Genomic DNA, 18987 nt, shown 5'->3' with positions numbered 1-18987 from the left:
GCTCCTACCACTCCATGAGTAATTTCATATACTGTTGATGAATTGTTTTCTTTTTTTTTTTTTAAAGATTTTTGTTTATTTATTTGAAAGTCAGAGTTCCACAGAGAGAGGAGATGCAGAGATAGAGAGAGAGAGAGAAAGAGAGAGAGAGAGAAGGAGAGGCAGAGAGAGAGAGGGGTCTTCCATCTGCTGGTTCACTCCCCAATTGGCCACAATGGCCAGAGCTGCGCCGATCCAAAGCCAGGAGCCAGGAGCCTCTTCCTGGTCTCCCACGTGAGTGCAGGGGCTCAAGGACTTGGGCCATCCTCTACTGCTTTCCCAGGCCATAGCAGAGAGCTGGATCGCAAGTGAAGCAGCCAGGACACAAACCGGCACCCACATGGGATGCCAGTGCTTCAGGCCAGGACGTTAACCCACTGCACCACTGCGCCGGCCCCATGAATTGTTTTCTTAATTCTATGGCCTTTGTTCTATTCAGAATACAAGATTATGCCCTTTTTTGTCTGTGCTTGAGAGCACTTATGACTTGATCTGAGGAAGAAGGAGATTTTTTATGAGATTCAGATCTTTTCAAACACTTATTAGAGTTAAGCGGAGAGGTTAAGCCGGGTAACCCTGTCCCCATTCTCATCTGGCAGGACCCTTTCTTTGTGGAGCTACACAGCTAGGTATTTCAAAAGCTGCTGCTGTGTCGTAGTGGATTAAGCCACCGCCTGCAATGCTGGCGTCCTATATAGGTGCTGGTTAGATTCCCAGCAGCTCCACTTCTGATACAGCTCCTTGCTAATGCACCTGTTGCAGTGGGATGTGAAAAATAAGAGGGGTCCTGGAAGAACAGGAACTTTTTAATTTTCTTGGGAAGAGATATAACAATAAGAGTAAGATCTTGAAGCAAAAGTCTTTATCTTATCCACCTTTTTAAAAGATTTACTCATTTATTTGAAAGGCAAAGAAAAGACAGAGGGAGAGACAGAAAGAGAGAGAGAGAGAGAGAGAGAGAGAGAGAATTTCTATCCACTGGTTCACTCCCCAAATGATTGCAACAGCCAGGTCTGGGCAAGGCTGAGGCCAAGAATCTGGAACTCCATCCAGGTGTTCCATAAAGGTGGCAGAGGCCCAAGCACTTGGGCCATCATCCACTGCCTCTTCCCAGATACATTAGCAGGGAGCTGGTATTGGAAGTGGAGCAGCCGGGACTCAAAGCTGCACTCTGATAAGGGATGCCATTCTCACCAGCTGGGGGTTAACCTCCTCCACCACAAGCCAGCTCCCTTACCCATTTTTTAAAAAATGGAATTATTTATTGATTTCAGAGACAAGAAGAATGATAGAGGGATGGCTATATATATATATATATATATATAGAGAGAGAGAGAGAGAGAGAGAGAGAAACTCCCATCTGCTAGGTTATTTCCCAAATGCCTGCAACAGCGCTGGGTATTTAAGCCAGGTTTCCCAACTGGGTGACAGGAAACCAATTACTTGAATTGCCACATGCCACCTCCCAGGATCTATATTAGAAAGAAGCTGGAGTCAGGAGTGGAGCTGGGTACCAAACTCAGGAACTCTGGTATGGGATGTGGGCATCTTAACTGGTGTCTTAACCACTAGGTCCAATGCCACCCTTGTCTTGCCAATCTTATTCATACATATAAGGTGCTCTTCATTAAATATATGTTGAATAACTGAGTGAATGGATGAAGTAAATCAAAATGCAAAGCAGTATGTAGTACAAAAATAAATGAAAAAAAAAACAAAAACCAACATTTGCTATAGGACTCAAGGAAGGAGATGTGTCCCTTTGGGTGAAAGAGTTTGGAGAAGGCCCCAGGTTACAGGCCTTTGACTGGGGTCTGGAAACTCACAGTGCCCTGGTTACTTATTGGGAAAAATCAGTCAGCAACAGATCTACAATTGATCTTTCTCTTTACTGGGGATGCCCAGGGGAACAAGGGATGACCCAGTCAAATCCTCTTAAAATATGCTGGCAACCAGACCTTCTGACAAACACAGGAACAGATTCTCACAACAGGTGCATAACAGAATCTTCATCTGGGAAATGCTTTTAGGAGGACGCTTCAAGTATGTCTAGATTGTTTTTGATAACTAAAAACTGATTTGTGGGCTTTTGGGGGGCATGACGGGTTGAGGAATTAGTGGTATAAATGGAGATGTTAACTGAAATCGTTCTCTATGCACTGCTTAGACCTTATGCATCACATCTGAGTCAGAGAAATTCAAAAGCTGAAGAACAAGGACCTCCACTGGTGGTCCTGGACCCCTCTGAGGGATGGAGGAAGGGGGCTTTGTCTCTGAATTGTTGCTGAGTTCCTGTGACTCATCAGTGAGGCGGGCACTGGGTTAAGACCGGTCTGACAACCCTTGCATCACCTCTCCGGTCAGTCTCTCTTCTAGGACTGCAAATCGACTCATCTTTTCCACTTACTAGTTGTGCAGTTTCACCCTGGTGATATTGCTCTGAGTCTTGGTTTCCTCACCTGTAAAATGGGCTGATAACAGATGGCTGTGCCATTACACGGGGGAATGTGCCGAGCTCCTTACCCTTCCCTGCACTGGAGTAGGCACTCTTTTCCCAGCTGGAGCCAGCCTGATCGGCAGGAGAGGCACTGCATGCTGTGTCTCCCTTCACACGTCCTGCAAGAACTGTGGCAGGGGACACACCGGTGGCTGTCCTCATCGGCGTAGTACCCCTCTGGGCAGTCCTCCACGCAAGTAGTATCTGTCAAGGTAGGAGAAGAGCTGTGACGATGAGCATGCCTTGTGTCTCCCACATCTCTGCCACTTTCTCCCCACTGGGTACCATGCGGGAGGAGGCGGAGTGCAGGTGGAAAGAGACAACGTGCCTGCTGGCCAGTGATGTGCTAGATATCTAAGAAACAGAATCCATCCTGAGGCCATGGGGAGTGCAGAGGAAATGGAAGCGTGAACTGGCTCTGGGTGGGACAGAAAACCCAGTCTGGTGACTGTGGGCCTTGACAAGGGTTCTTTGTCCAGCTAAGGAATCTGGCTCACTAGGGGAAGCCCCAGTCCCCTAAGGAGGAAACACCTCTGTGTTAGATTTCCTGCTGCTGCAGCAAATTGCTACCAAATATATCATCTTACTGTTCTGGTGGCCAGAACTCTTGATGGGTGCCCAGGGCTGCATTCCTGTTACAGCTCCTAGGGCAGAACCAGTCTCCTTGCCTTTTGAACCCTCTGAGACTGCCTGCATTCCTTGGCTCAGGCCCTCTTCCTCTGTCCTCTAAGGCAGCAGCATAGCCTTCTGGCATCACATCCCCTTCCACTGGTAACTCTGATCTTCTTGCCTTCCTCTTGTGGGACCCCTGTGATTACACTGGGCCCACATGGGTGGTCCAGGATAATCTCTCCATGCCAAGACCCTAAATCAAATCCCAGCCACAAAGTAACTTTTACCACAAAGGTAAAACATTTACAGCATCTGGGAATTAGCCTATGACTTCTTCAGGTGGCCAATTTTTTGGTCTACCACAATCTCCAAAAAAAAAAAAAAAAAAAAAAAAAAAATCTAGTTTGTAAATTGACTGATCCTGGTGGGGTGGGGAGAGTGTGGAAAGACAAGACCTGGGCCAATGCTGTATTCAGCTCTCGGTGGATACATCGGTGTTGTACACCAATGCCGATGTGTCGGTTCTATTGCCTGCCAGCGTGAGGGAAGACTACCTGTAGTGAGTAGATGCCTCCTGTCTGTGTGAAGGCATCCACAGGACCACTGGTGACATGCTAGATGGGAGATAATTAGGAAAGAGGGCCTGGGGTGGGATTACAAGGAGATCTGGTAGGAGGGAATGTTTTCCTGAAGCAGCAAGTGCTAGGGAGGAAGGTCCCTGAGACTTGTGTAGCAGGAGCTAAGGCGGATGGACAGAGAAGACAGGCGGCTTCAAGTGCCTTCCACTGTAATGTGGCCAGGACAGAACTGATAGGTCACTGTGTACCTTAGTGGGGAGTGGTGTCATGTTCCTGTGCTACTTTCACTCTTGCATCTTTGCTGCAGGTTTGAAAATTTCCCAATCACAAAACAAAATGTTATAAAGGAAAAGTCAACACGCACCAGGCATCGTGCAAGGTGGCTGCCCCGAAGGGAGAACTAAGCCCTCCGTGGGGTAAAGGTGACTCACTGAGAAGAAGGCTTTCCCTTGGGCAGGTATGACACTGGTCCTCGGCTGGCCCAGTGCAGTGGTAGCACTTGGAGTGACATGGCCTGCACTCGTGGGTCTCCTCATCCCAGTACTCGATGGGCGCGCACTCCTTGTGAGCCACGCAGCTGCCATGTCTGTTCATCTTCAGGCCCTCTGGGCAGGTCGTGCAGGTCCCAGGAGATGAGCAGGTCCGGCAGGACGTGTGGCAATCTGTGGGTGTGATCAGAGACTGAAAGAGGGCCCAGGCACCACCCCGGCAGGGAGTGAATCCCCCTGGAAAGGGTATCCACACTCCTTCCACATTTCTTCTGGAGATTTCTAGGGTCAGTGCCAAGAGTGTGGGGCCATGAGATGGGTACAACCCTTCTGCTTGGAAGTGGGTTTTTCTTGGGCTGTTTCATTTTCTCTGTGATGCCCATAGAGCTCATTCTTGCAACAACTACCTAGGAAATAGCAGTCAGCTTTGTGTAATTACCTAAACTGCAACAACAAGCAAGTCTTCAATAGTGTGGTCACCTGCTAGTACAGTCCTCCCTAGACATCCACAGGGGAACCACCTTACTCAATACCACTCCATGGGGGCTCCAGTGTCCTATGTAAAATGTTCTAGTGTCTGCATATATCCCATGCACATCCTCCATATACTTCCAATCATCTCTAGTTTAATTGGAGTAGATCAGACAATGCAAGTGGCCATGCTGTGTTGTTTAGGGAATAATGATGAGAAAAATCTGCACAGGTTCAGAACAGACACAGTTTCTGTTTTCGGATATTTTTGCTCTCAGCTTGGCTGAATCTGCAGATGCAGAGCTCATGGATATGAGGACCGACTAATGCTCTATGTAAAATGCACTGTCGTATATCACATGGCTGGCGCAGAGAGCCATCAGGACGAAGCCTCATCTTCCTGCTCTACCAACACCTTTCCTGGGTATTTCCTAGGACTTGGGTGGCCCGAGGTGTCTCCTGCCTCATGAGATCACTCTCAAGTGCTCACCACGTTTAGGGCAACTGCCTCGTGCATTCCTGGTGGCAACGTAGAGGGCTGAGCTCCCACTGGCTGCTCAGCTGGAGTGCATCCTGAGGCTTCCGCAAAGTCCCTTTGCCCAAAACTCCTCTCACACTTGCTTGAGAATTTCTCTAGTAATGGATAGCTTGTTTCATTTTTGTGTTTTCTGATAAGTAATAAGAAGCAAAAATTCCATACCCAGTTTATATAGAATGAGGTGTAAATAATAGCAGATTCTTTTTTTTTCCAGATTTATTTATTTGAAAAGCAGTTACACACACACACACACACAAAGAGAGAGAGAGAGGGAAGGAGCGGAAAAAAGAGTGGGGGAAGAAGAGAGAGAGAGAGAGACGGAGAGGGAGAAGGAGTAGGGGAGGGAGAGAGAGAGAGAGAGAGATAGAGAGAGAGAGAAATGAGAATCTCCATCCAGTGGTTCACTCCCCAAATGGCTACAACAGCTGGGGCCGTGCCAAGCCAAAGCCAGAAGCCAAGAACTCCACTGAGTCTCCCATGTGGATGGTAGGGGTCCAAGTACTTGGACCATCTTCTGCTGCTTTCCCAGGCACATTAGCAGGGTGCTGGATCAGAATCTGAACAGCGAGGACAAACGGCCATTCTGACATGGATGCCAGTATCACAGGCTGTGGCCTAACCCATTGTGCCACAACGCCAGCCCTTGCAGACTCTTTCTTGACCGTATAGGGACTGAGGTGCTGAGTGGAGGTTGGGACAGAGGACCTGGGGAAGGTGTTCTGGAGGTGATGAGGAGGGGAGGAGTGGACCTGGGGGAGCAAACAAGGAAGGGAGAGGCAGGAAGCTCCAAGAAATTCCTCCATGGCACTGCTTGCTTATGCTAAAACTTGTAATGACTAAAAAGTCCAAGAAAACTTTCCATTTTGGGTGACTTTTGAAGGCCCTTCATCGCTGATAACTCTTCCCATGAGAATCCTTTTTATTGGCACAATTTCTAGCAGCTGCTTTGAGGAGGGGGCATGTGATTTGTTATTAGAAATCACATGATCAAAGCTTATGAATGATTCATTTAGAAATTTTATTAGTGGGCTGGCATTGTGGTTCAGTGGTTAAGTTGCTGCCTAGAACTCCTGCATCCCATGTCAGAATGCTGGTTCAAGCCCTGCCTATTCCACTTTGGATCCAGCTTTCTGCTAATGTGCCTGGAAGGCAGCAGGTGATGGCCCATGTACTTGACCTCTGCCACCTATGTGGGAGACCCAATAGAGTTCCTAGTTTCTGGGTTTAGCCTGGATCACCTGGCTGTTGCAGGCATTTGGGGAGCGAACCAGCAGATGGACCATCTCTCCCTCTCTCTGTCATTCTTTATCCTCTGATGCTCAGCCTTTCAAATAAACAAACTATATATATATATATATGTATATACATATATATATAGTTTAATAATTAATTAGAGCAAACACTTTCTTGAGTGGGAGGGTAAAGACTGGGATTGAAACCATGCAAGCCCCAGAGTCCGTTCTGTCTGTTCAGAACCCCTCTCGCTGGGCTTGTGGAACGCCATGCTTGACCACACATCCTTGCAGCCTTTACCTTGGCACGTCTTAGTCTCTTTCTCATGATATGTTCCTGCTGGGCACTCATCCAGACACAGCCCGTCATAGAGGACCAAGGAAGACTCCGCACAGAGCTCGCAGTCGTCAGCTTTTGGGCCATTGCACTCCTGGCAGTCTTCATGACAGGGGACACACTGGCGCGAGTCCTCATAGAAGCCTGGGGGACAGGCCTGGAGGCACATGTCGTTGTGCAGGAAGAAGTCAGGCATGCACTCTGGGGGAAGGAGGTGGCAGCAAGTTATTCCCAAGGGGATGGAAGAGAGACGTGCATTCCTTAAGCAGTGGGTCAGCCCGTCCCCGGTCACTCTGGTTCATCTGACCTGAGTGCCCACCATGCCAGGGCACAGCCTCGATGTCTAACAAGCCCTGTCTTGGGAGGAGGAGGCCACACCTGGTGACTTGAATGAATGGTCCTGGGTTTACAAGCTGAGATGGCCTGCACTTGGAGGTGTACAAGGTTGCGTGTTGTGGTGGGGCATGGTGGCTGAGATGCTGGAGGTATTTTTCAAAAACCCAGAAAGCATGAACAGATATTGAAAAACTGTATTGAGTGCCTCACACTCTATTCAAAACAGAAGGTAGCTTAAGAATGGCTGGATTCTTTGAACTTTATTCATTGCCAGGCTAGATCCATAAGTAGACGGTTAATCAGGATGAAGAATGCATTGTGGGTTTATTGTATTTGTGCTTGTTTTCTTATTTTGGGGAAAATCCTGGGGGGACACATCCAGTCACACCAGAAGAATCCTTTGGCCAAGACAACACCAGATAAATGCGTCTCTAGCTACCTACGTGTTTTGTTGTTTGCCTCTGCTAAGGCTTTGTGCCCAAAGCGGCACAAGCATTCCGGGGTCTTCTTTGTGTCCCTAGCATCTTGGATAGAGCTTGCCACACTCTGAGTATGTATGTACATATGTGTTGAATAAAACATGGAAAGAGGGGCTCTTGCTTGTCTTGGTTTGCAGAATCTGTGCTGGTAAGGCTGTGTCTCACCCTCAATATCCTCAATGCAGGCACCAGGACTGGTGCTTTTTAGTCAAGGTGGGGAGACAGGTTGCCTAAGCTCTTGTTGCAGACCCATTCTTCCTAGAGTTGGCCAGGGCCACACACACCCTTGGGGCACTCCCAGGTACCTTTGCATGTTTCTTCATGGATGCAGTCCTGACACATCTCTGGGCAATGTTTGCACACACCTTCCACAGCCACGTGCCTCTCGGGGCAGGTTTCCCGGCACACTCCGTGACCCAGGACGAAGCCTGCGTGACAGGAGTGGCAGTTGGTGGCATTTCCTTCACAGGTTCTGCAAGCAGAGCTACAGTGCTCACATATGCCATTTTCTGCATAAAAGCCCCTGTGGAAGACAGAAGAGTACAACTGAAGGGACTGACCAACGGGCAGCATGATTCACCCCTGGGAGCAAAGGATTCAGGACCAGGGAGCAGGAGTTTGGTGCAGCAGGGTGCCTGTTGTGATGCCCAGAGTGCCTGGATTCAAGCCCCAGCTCTGCTCTTGATTCCAGATTCCTGCCAATGTGCACCATGGGAGGCAGCAGGTTGATGGCTCAAGTACTTAGGTTCCTGCCACCCAAGTTGGAGACCCAAACTGAGTTCTAGGCTCATGGCCCTTGCTTGGCCCGACCCTGACTGTTGCAGGCATTTGAGAAATGAACCAATGGGTGAGAGATCCCTCTCTGTTTATCTGTGTATGTGTCACTCTGCCTTTCAAATAAATAAAATTTAAGGCATAAAGAAGGAATTAAGACTGAAAGCAAAAAAAAAATTTGCTGCTGTTGTCAACCATAACTGATCTGTAGGATTCCCTGTGGAACTGCAGTGGAAAACAACAGCTAGGAAACTGAGAGACAAACATTTTCCCCGTGGATATGGTTCATTTGAAAACACCTGTTGTAATTTGCATTTAGGTTAGTCATTTTCTTCTTTAGTTTTTTTTTTTTGCTCCTTTTTGTTAGAGTCTTAGAGTAGAAAATGCTTTTACACAATTTAGACATTTTTTAACATTGAATAAACTTAAAAATTGTTTTCAAAAAGGTTAAGAGGATTGATGCCTATAAAACTGGACCACTGTTGCTTTGGGATGCCCTCAGTCAACCAGTGATGGCTTCATCCCAGCACACATATACAAACCTCTGCACACAGCCCCTGAGTACCTGTTATTGGAGCATATGTTTGTGTGACTGACCTTCTTTCAGGTAGAATCCCATGTCTGCATGTACAGTATGTCTGAATGATTAACGTATTACATTACAGAAATTACTCGGTTGTCAGATTGACTGTCAGGAATTAGTATCACTGCAATGCTCATGTTCAAGTCGAACACTAAGTGACAATGCCTGCCATATCCATTTCACTTCATTTCATCATGTAGACATTGTGTCATCTCACTTCACCACAAGAAGTGGCAGTGCAGTACAAGATAGTTGGAGAGAGGGAAAGACCACATTCACATAGCTTTTATTAATGTTGTTATAAAACTTCTATCTTATTATTAGTTATTGATAGTCTTTTATTGTGCTTAATTTATAGTCTAAACTTCATCATAGGTATGTATGTATAGGAACATACATAATATAGTACAGGGCTAGGTACCAGCCATGGTTTCAGGAAGCTACTGTAGTTCTTGGGATGTATCTCCAATAGGTAATGGGACACAATTGTGCTTCCATTTTCCTGGCCAGAGACTGGTTTGGGCAGGTGTAATGATACATTCTGGCTAGTTAGATTGGAAGGGAAGCCTGAGAAAACTTTCTTTCCTCTTAAAAACCAGGAGAACATGGAGATACGCTCCCCTTTTCTGCTCTGGTTGTGGCTGCCTGTGGTGGTGACATTTAGAGCTGAGGCAGACACTGAGGCTCAGGGGAGAGGAGCCAACCAGAGAGAACAAGCTAGGAGGGGATGCGAGCAAAACGGAAGAGCTGTGGGCTTCTGATGACCACCTGGCCACCGAAGTAGCCAACAGTAGCCTGCGCAACTTTGTGTGATGTGAGATAATAAGCCCTGTCATTGTCTCTGTCATTTCACCTGGCATTTCTGTTGCTTGTTGCTCAAGAATTCCTTATGTCCTTTTCCACTTGCCATTCCCACTTCCCTGTTAGGTAAATCCTGGATGTGGGGCCATTGATAGCAGGAAGAAAGGAATCATAAGCCAAGGGGCTGAGTAAACCATGGGAATCAATAAATAATTCATCAAGTATCACTATTTGTGCATTATGTATAATTCATACTTCATCTACCTCCGATGTTTAGAAAAGGTTCATATCACAGCCTTGCTCTAGTGCTGGAGAAGAGAGCTGCCCACACTTGATCAATAACACAAGGGAGAGAAAGAACATATTTTAACAAAAGTAAAAATACAAACATAGAACAGGCACGAAGAAGTGAGCATCTGGCCTTAGGCCCATTTTGGTGCTGTGGCCAACAGAGATGTCAACAGAGGCCACAATGAGTGTATCCTATCCAGGGGGAAGATGAGATCATGGCAATCAGAAAGGAGTTGCCCCAAAGCCCTGTAGGAGAAGGAACAAGCAGGAGATGAAAGGAAGAGGGACACTTACTCGGGGCACTTGGTGTAGCATCTGCCTTCATGGAGGAAGAGGGGCTGGTCCAGCTGAGTCTGGCACTCTTTGCATCGATTGGTTCCTGAGCAGGAGGCACAGCCCTCTGCACAGGTCTCACAGGTGCCACTCCTCACTGAGGGCCAAGTGCCTTGGGGACAGGAGGAAACACAGGTCTGATCCACCAGAAACGCACCTAGCAGCAGGGAAGAGGGCAGAGAAGAGCAGGCATCACCTGTTTGTCCTCACAGTGCACACATCTCTGCAGAGAACTCATGGCTACAACAGCCTTAAATCCTTTCCCACACCCACCCACCCAGGACTCCTGTCTCAAGCCCACTGAAATATTTACTAGCCTAATGAGTCCTCCAAAATGGGTTCATTCCCTAGAGAGGAACTGGACAGCAGGAAGCTTCTGCCTTGTTTCTGTTACTTTCCTGCTGATCTTCAGTATGGGTCAGGATGGGGCTTCCCTTTGCCTAGCTGACCTGTCCTATTGATGCCCTTGTACATGCCTGCATGGTGTGAGAAAGCCCTCCACACATAGAGCAGTCTACTCTGCTTCCCCAAGCCCCTCTTGTGGGCTAACACAGGAGCAACTCCACCACCCAACTTCCGCTCTGATGGAGGTCTAAACCTCTCCAGATATCATTATTAATGAAAGCGATTTTAAAATCACCCTGAACCCCCAAATTCCAAGAAAACCCTTCCATTCTTTGGGCATCAGCTTTTATATTTTATTTGACTATAATCATGGGACCTCTGTTATTTTAAATTCTGCTTTTGCATCTGACCTCCCTCTTAACATTATACATCTCAATACTGCCTTCTTAATGATCATTTTAATGGATGCATGCACTATCCCCCTTATTCAGGAAACTTATGTTGCTTATGATGTTTGGATTTGATAGATGATGAAGCAGTTGAGAATTTTCTGAACTCTTGTTTTGTTGGCCTGGCTCTCTGTTCCCCATCCCTAAATTCAGTAACAAAGGAGGAAATAACACCCAGGTTTTTAAATCCCTGCTTGCATTCTCTACCATAAGTTCTCTTGTTTGGATAACACATTGCAAGGGAGGAAGGGAATGTCTGGAAAGGTCAGGTGCCAGTAGACCCTATCAACTTCTGTGGCCAAGTCTCATGAGAACTGCAGCAGGCCTTTTTGTTCTTTCCTTCCTCCCTCCCCCTTGTCCTCCTTCCCTTCTTTGTGCCCTCCATCTCTCCTTTCTTTCCTTTCTTTTCTTGTCCTTTGGAAGCTGATTATGATTACTGCTCAATGTTTGGGTACCTGTGCCTTCTCGAGTGGCCACTGTGATAGACACATGTGCTGAGCATAGATCATGGTCCCACAGACCTCCTTACCCAAAGACACCCACATACACGGGTTACACCTTATGGACTTGGCTGTTGCACACCTCCTGTCACACTGCACACCGACCTTTTGGACATGAAGTGCACAGAGTCGCAGATCCATTGCAGGTTTTACAAGAAGAATCACAAGGTTGGTATCTGCCCCAGATGTCTGTATGGGAAAGAAACAAGTCAGAATTCTTTGAACAGGCTCACAATAGACAGTGCTGGAAAAGATCTCATTGGTAGCCTGTTCTCTCTTCTTGTCCAAGACAGAATACCATTGATTTTTCTTAGCTATTTATTTGTTGGCTCCTGCCACTGTCATTGTGTAGACATTGCTCATTTTTTTTCTCAAGACTTCCTTTGCAAATTTTCCGAGACAGAGAATATGATTTCTTAAAGGATAACCTAAAATACTATGGTGATATTTGAACTAACAACTGTCAGTTTGTGTTAAAAATGTGTATGTACAGCTCCTGCCATTGCGGCCATCTGGGGAGTGAACCATCGGATGGAAGACCTTGCTCTCTCTTTCTGCCTCTCCTCTCTCTGTGTAACTCTTTCAAATAAATAAATAAAACTTAAAAAAAATGTGCATGTAGGGGCCGGCACTGTGCTGTAGCAGGTTAAACCGCCGCCTGCAGTGCCGGCATCCCATCCCATATGCGCACAGGTTAGAGACCTGGCTGCTTTACTTCCAATCCAGCTGTCTGCTATGGCCTGGGAAAGCAGTGGAAGATGGCCCAAGTCCTTCCAGGGACCTGGAAGAAGCTCCTGGCTCCTGGCTTCGGATCGGTGCAGCTCCGGCTGCTGTGGCCAACTGGGGAGTGAAACAGCGGATGGAAGACTTTCTCTCTCTCTGCCTTTCCTCTCTCTGTGTAACTCTGACTTTCAAATAAAATAAATAAATCTTTTAAAATAAGTGCATATGTTCCTGAATGTACACAATATCACAAACATAAGTGACAGCTGACAATATTCTGTGCCTTGCATTTTTTTTTCTTTCTTTTTGTCCTTTGCAAGTCAGATTTCATTTTTGGCCAATGTTTGGGGCCCTCTGTTTTTCATAGTAACCACTGTGATATACAACCTAAATTTATCTCATCGTAAATTTGCCCCAAGTCATTAAACATCAAAATATTCTGCCCAGCCACGAGCTTTCTGGACGGCCAGGCTTTCAGCAGGCTCTCCCAGGTTAACACGCCGTTAAACTCACAAGTATGAGAAGTTCCCCTCTCCCTTTCCCTTGGAGACTACTGCCTGGGCAGCTTTTCCAGGAAGTCACCGCAGCAACTTCGTGGGACAGTTCCAAAGACACAGAGAACAGCCTCGGTAACATCCTCACTCAGCACATACTGGGATTCGCCTAAAGCTCAGGAGGGCCTCAGGGATCAGCATGACTCACACTGGGGGTTAGGAAAGCTCTCGCTGAGAATGTGGGATTTGAACGATCTGGTTCTCAGCCAATGCCAGGCCTCCACGACCCCTCTCTCCCTGCCTCCCCCTCGTGCCTTCCCGTCCCTTCTCCCCGCCAGCCTGTCTGGCACAGGTGGTTTCGCAGTCACACCTGCCTTCAGATCCCAGCTATGCCTCTTACGGCAGGGTAACCATGGATACTGTAATTAAACTCTCAGAGTCCTATTTTCCAGTCTCTAAAATGAGAGAAAATGATTTCTCCCTTGTGAAGGCTAAACGAGAAAATGTGTGTCTAGTGCTTAACCCAGCGGATCAGTAAGTGGTAATCGCTGCTTCCTCTCTCCTCTCCCGGTTTTCACCCCCACACCCCGTTTCTGAGGCTTGTTTTGCTTCTCTCTTGCATCTCCCTGCCCTCATAGCTCCAGCGGCACCAGGAGGCGGAGCTTGGTTTCTACGACAGACTCCTGGTTAAAAAGCAGCCAAGCTTTGCTGCACAGGAAAAAAGAATCAAACACAGACAGACAGATAGATCAATAGATGGGTTGACTGATAGATGGGCGACCAGTAGACATGGATATGTGAGGGAGATTAAAATCCTATATAGAGGGGCCAGCGCTGCGGCGCAGTGGGTTAACACCCTGGCCTGAAGCGCCGGCATCCCATATGGGCACCGGTTCAAGACCTTCCTGCTCTACTTCTGATCCAGCTCTCTGCTATGGCCTGGGAAAGCAGTAGAAGATGGCCCAAGTCCTTGGGCCCCTGCACCCATGTGGGAGACCCGGAAGAAGCTCCTGTCTCCTTGCTTTGGATTGGCGCAGCTCCAGCTGTTGCGGCCATTTGGGGAGTGAACCAACGGAAGGAAGACCTCTCTCTCTGTCTCTCCCTCTCACTATCTATACCTCTCAAATAAATAAATAAAATCTTTTTAAAAAGTTAAAGTTTAAAAAAATTTGTGGAAAATGGAATTCACAGAGAACACTCATTTTCCACAACTTGCGGAAACCCCCTTGGTGCCGTGTTGAACGGTGGGGTTTTCCTACTTTAGCAGACAGAATTTGCCCTGCATTTCTCATTTAGCAGTTAGATCTGGTGAATGACTGAGGCAATGTTCCTGGGGGGCCTATTAAGCTCTCAGTCAGCCTTGTGCAGGGCCGTGTTAGCCACGGGACGTCACAAAAGTGGTCCATGTGCCTCTCAACACCACGGAGTCTGTCTGGCAGGCCAGCAGCACTTCTGCTGCTCATATCAGTCAAGCTGCCTACTGCGTGGCTGACAGACATTGTTTAAAGGCTGACAGCATCATAATATGCATCAGAGAGTGAGCACCCTCAAAATCTTCAATGTTAGGTGTTCAGACCCCACACTGATTTTTCTTCGGGTGTATTTTCATACTGAAATGGATTTACAAAGACGTAAGTTTTCATTAATTTTCTAATAGATGTGTAAAGTGCATACTTGTACAGCTACACATACACATGTGTTTATAATTACACATAGCTCCCATTCTGGCAAGCTGATATTTTACTGCCTATACATAAGCATAAAATTCTGTAATGTCCGCATATGACCGCGAGAGGGCGCTCTGTACAAGCAGTTAGTAACGAAACAACAGCGGATATTCTGTCCTGGATAGTGGCTTAATCTCAACAAGTAAACTTTTATCTTAATTATAGTTTCTCTTTTGCCTCACTTGAATTTCCAGAATGGAAAGGACTTCAAAACAGAAAAGGAAGGAAGGAAAGAAAAATTACTTTGTTCAAAACTGTGGTTTCTGTCAGCTATAACTAAGCTATATAAAGAAAAGGGATTCTTTTTACTTTACTTGTTTATGTCTATTAAATAAGCAAACTCAGATGGTTCAAAATGGAGGCAAGGCATATACTATGAAATGTCCCTCCTAGACTTCGCCACCCTTTGAAATGCAAGTTGCATCCGTTTGCACTGTTTATCATCTTGCCGTTATTTTTCAAGGCCCACTCTATAATGGGATCCTTCTCTACGAGCGCACTCATTTTGAAGGCTCCCTAACCTTCCACCACGTGGATGTGCTGTTCTGTCTTTCTCAAGTCTCCTACTGGTAACCGTGTAGTGTTCTCCTCCCTTTGCTATTTCCAACAATGCCGCGCTGACTGCAGAGGCAAAAGTGCATCTTGAGCCTATCAAAGATCTGCTGGGACAGGAGCTTTTCTGTCACCTCTCCCAGGCCTCACCACTTAGCTCGTCAGGAATGTCTTATCCGGTACAGAAATCCCCACTCCGGCTTCCTCCTTTCTGCCCGCTGATGCTGCCTGCCCCCGCACCCTGCTCTCTGCAATTCTCTCTCCTGCGTCATCATGTGCTCCTCTCTCCCAGCTCCTTGGGTTGGTTTCCACACAGCGGAGACTTTGCTGTGATGGTCTCCTCCCTGCGTCCCTGTTACCTCTTTTGATTTGAACCTTCCACCTTCGTCGCTCCTGTAGCAGGGTCTTCATCAAAGATGGGCTTGCAGTGGGCACAGCTGCTTTTTATTTTTATTAAAAAAGACAAAGCGTTTTTTTAATGCAAAAAAGGATAAAGAAGATAATCTTCACCTACAATCCCACCACTCAGAAATGTCTGCCGTGTATACTTTGCCACATAGATTTCCCGCCTTTATACTGCATGTGTGAGCACAAGGACATGAGTGTTTATCTGTGCAATCACTTACATGTTCTGCATGTATAACACGGACCTGCCCACTGCACTGAACTGCATGCATGTTTTAGGCATTTTCTCTTGGCATCAAAAATCTTTGTAAAGATCATTTTACATAGTTTGCGTATCTATTTGCATGAACCATAACTCAACTTTTTCCTTTGGTTCCATTTCTGGATTGCTTTTTTTCTTTTTTGTTATTATAAATACAAGGGGTACTTCAAAAAGTTCATGGAAAATGGAATGAAAAGATAAGTTTATTTTCCTACAAAACTTTTGAAATCCATGCTTAGTTGTTAATAATGTCCATTGTCCATGAGCTCTGAAGATCCCTTATAAAGCTCTAGCAATGTCTTTGTGAACGTATGTTCTTGGCTAGATCAGGGCTCAGCCTGCCTGACTACTGGGCAGCCCAACTGACCATGAATTCCTGTCTTCTTTCTGTGACTATGTTTTCCAGACCTTACCACCCTCTTGGCCCATGAAGCTTCATTCTTTCAAAGAACTAGGAAACGTGGCTTTGAAAGAGAGCTGGTGTCACTGATGCTAAAAATGGACCAGGTTAAAGGGTGAGGAATAGGCTAACATTTTTTATGTCCTATATGTGCTGGGAGCTTTATGTGTATTCCCCCCATCAGTTTTCAAAAAGACTTTTAATGAGGCAGTCTCATGTCTTCATTTTATAGACCAGGAAACAGGCTCAGAGAGGTTGAGGAACTTGCCCAATGTCACATAGTTGGTCAGCAACAGAGCCAGGATTTGAACCCAGGTATCCCTAACTCTAAAGCTCCCATGCACTAAAAAAGTCTGCTTTAGTAATTAATTTGGCTTTGGAAATAGTTGATATAGGACAAAACAAAGGTGTAATGATAACATCTTTCTCTAGAAGAAGAAAAAATCCAAACACTTGATGTGCAGTGTTTCTAATTTTTGTGGTTTAAATATTCCCTCCTTACCTGATTTCCACCTATCAGTGGTTGAACCATCCACTTCTGGAGCTCTCGACTATTTAACAAACTGTGCAAGCCGATAGAAGTGGCTTCCTCATACCACTGGGCCAAACGTTGAGTGACCTGCCCAGTAACGTGTCTTTTGTACTCTGTGGTTGGTTGGTGAGCTAACTAAAAATGCTACCCTCATTCGAAGTTAAGGGAGGAGGTTGTGCACATCTACAAAGTCCTTGTAAAACAGGTTTCCATAGGATCTAAAGTTTCTCAAAGTTCGGGGTGCCATTGGTACCCTGTTCCCTCACCATTGAAGAGAACTTTTTCCCTACGTGTGCATGGTTTTCCATGGAAGTGACTGACTCTGGGATTCCAGTCTTCCCTTAAGCATAGGAATTAAGATCAAAAGCCAGGCCAGTGATAAATTGTTAGGATGTGGTCGAAGATAAAAAAATGTTAATTCCCCATGTCTGTGCTTTGTAGATTAGACTCTCTTACGAATATGTAATTACAGCCTGCTACAACCTGGTTTTAATCAATAGGGGAAATAGGTGGGTAGGAAAAATATGCATGAATTAGTCCCAGCTACTTTCCAGTACTCCCAGAGGGGAAACCAAGCCAGAGGGGCCCAGGGACTTCACAGTAATGGGGGAAATTATTCCCATTCCCAAGGCCGCTCTAGGAGACCAGCCCGCGCAGGTCCGCCAGCGGCAGCTTTGCGGGGGGCTTCACATCACTGCTGGGCTCATTTGGCCTGTTTTCTGTCTGTCATTTATGGAGACTGGACTCGGTGATCCTCACGGTCTGTTAGTGACTGGGACGGAGAGTCCAGGAGGATCCACACGTGCGTGTAGCGGCTCTTCGTTGGAGACTGGAAGAACAGAGAGAAGAGCACCATCTTCGGAGACCGCTTAGTCTCGGCTAGACTTTGGTGTTCCAGGCGGGGTCTCGTGTGTGGCGCCAGCTCCATGCACTCTGCCGGGAGCTGACAGAGCGTGGTGGCTCTCTCATCCCTGCCACTCCCATCCTGATCAGCCGCTGTGTTGAAAGAGGAGTTCAGGGGTCTCTGGTTGGATTTGTGCCTCAGCAGTGTTTCCCGGCACATGCTGACACGCACTCTGGGGTGGGTGGACGCCTTCGAGCGGGGACACGACCTCACTCCTTTTGCTGGGAAGCAGCATGGGAGGGAGGGCACGGACTGAGCTTTGTGCCATCTGTCCTCTCCTACCGGTGTCTGACTGTGTTGGGAAACACCAAAGAGCTGCAAAACCTTGCTGGTATCACCAAGGCAGCTACACGCTCTCAGAAACACTCTGTAACTTGTCTGGCCTCCTCTCCACTGACCCAGGATGACTGCAATCTGCTTTCCATCATGTGAAAGGTGTGGCTAATTAGTGCCTGTTCTCTGGAACCTTCTATTCTCCTATTACACTCTCGACCTTGTTTTTTAAGGAAAAGAAATCAGGAGCAAGATGTAGGCATTGGCTCTAATACTCCCAGGGTTTTACGGAAGGCATTTCACATTTCCTATCCATTTCAGTGGTTAAACTACCCTGGGAGTTATCTCCGGCCTTACCTTGCGTCCTGAGGGCATTTCTTTGCTTGTCTTATTTCATAGATCACGGAGACTTTATTGCTTTTGTCCGACAAGAGTCACGTTCTCATCTGCTTCCGGACCCTCTTGTTAGTGTGAAGCCCCCACGTGGAGTACTCCCTTCCTCTCTGCAAACACTCTACATGGTGATGGTCGAACCGGGCTGGGGAGGGTGGGTGTGAGGCTTGGACAAAGGGGAACAATCAAAGCCTGATTCCTGCTGGCAAAATGAGGAGTGCAGTTGAAGAGATGGGGCAATCATTTGGGGAATCAAGTCTGCTCTGCCTCTTGGCTCCCGGGACCGCGTCATCATCTGGACGCCAGATAAAATACAGATGTTCTTCGCGAGAAGCACAGCACCGGGCCGTTTTCCTCGGCCTGCGCTGCCTCCTAAATGCCTGAGTGCTGGACAAACTTGCTTCCAGAGTTTTCGTTCAGCTATATTTCACAGAAGATATCCCAAACTGAATTGGAGGATTTGCTTCCCGGTTATGTCTCCCAAAGAGACCCCGTGTTCTCTGTAGCTTTTGACCACTAGGTCTGCGAAGGTCTCTGAGCTGTTGTTTCTCTAAGTCATGGGGAAAACTGGCCAAGCAGACAGCATCCCTCCTGGGCATCCTTGCTCTCCAACCCAGCTGCGGGCTTCTTCTGCTTCGA

General features: G+C 47.0%; 1 protein-coding gene across 1 annotated transcript in view; it reads right to left on the bottom strand.

The window, feature by feature from the left end:
- PCSK5 (proprotein convertase subtilisin/kexin type 5) overlaps nt 1–18987 on the bottom strand; it is a 434133-nt gene that overhangs the window by 17555 nt on the left and 397591 nt on the right. Inside the window, exons 28-34 of the mRNA XM_062208432.1 lie at nt 15539–15619; nt 11789–11872; nt 10351–10546; nt 7913–8130; nt 6757–6993; nt 4158–4388; nt 2563–2740 (exon numbers count right to left, since the gene is read on the bottom strand). Of these exons, the coding sequence (XP_062064416.1) occupies nt 2563–2740; nt 4158–4388; nt 6757–6993; nt 7913–8130; nt 10351–10546; nt 11789–11872; nt 15539–15619 (1225 nt within the window). The remainder of the gene's footprint in view (nt 1–2562; nt 2741–4157; nt 4389–6756; nt 6994–7912; nt 8131–10350; nt 10547–11788; nt 11873–15538; nt 15620–18987) is intronic.

Source organism: Lepus europaeus, chromosome 12, assembly GCF_033115175.1.
Source record: "Lepus europaeus isolate LE1 chromosome 12, mLepTim1.pri, whole genome shotgun sequence".
NCBI classification, from domain to species: Eukaryota; Metazoa; Chordata; class Mammalia; order Lagomorpha; family Leporidae; genus Lepus; species Lepus europaeus.
This window is presented reverse-complemented; position numbering and strand designations above follow the sequence as displayed.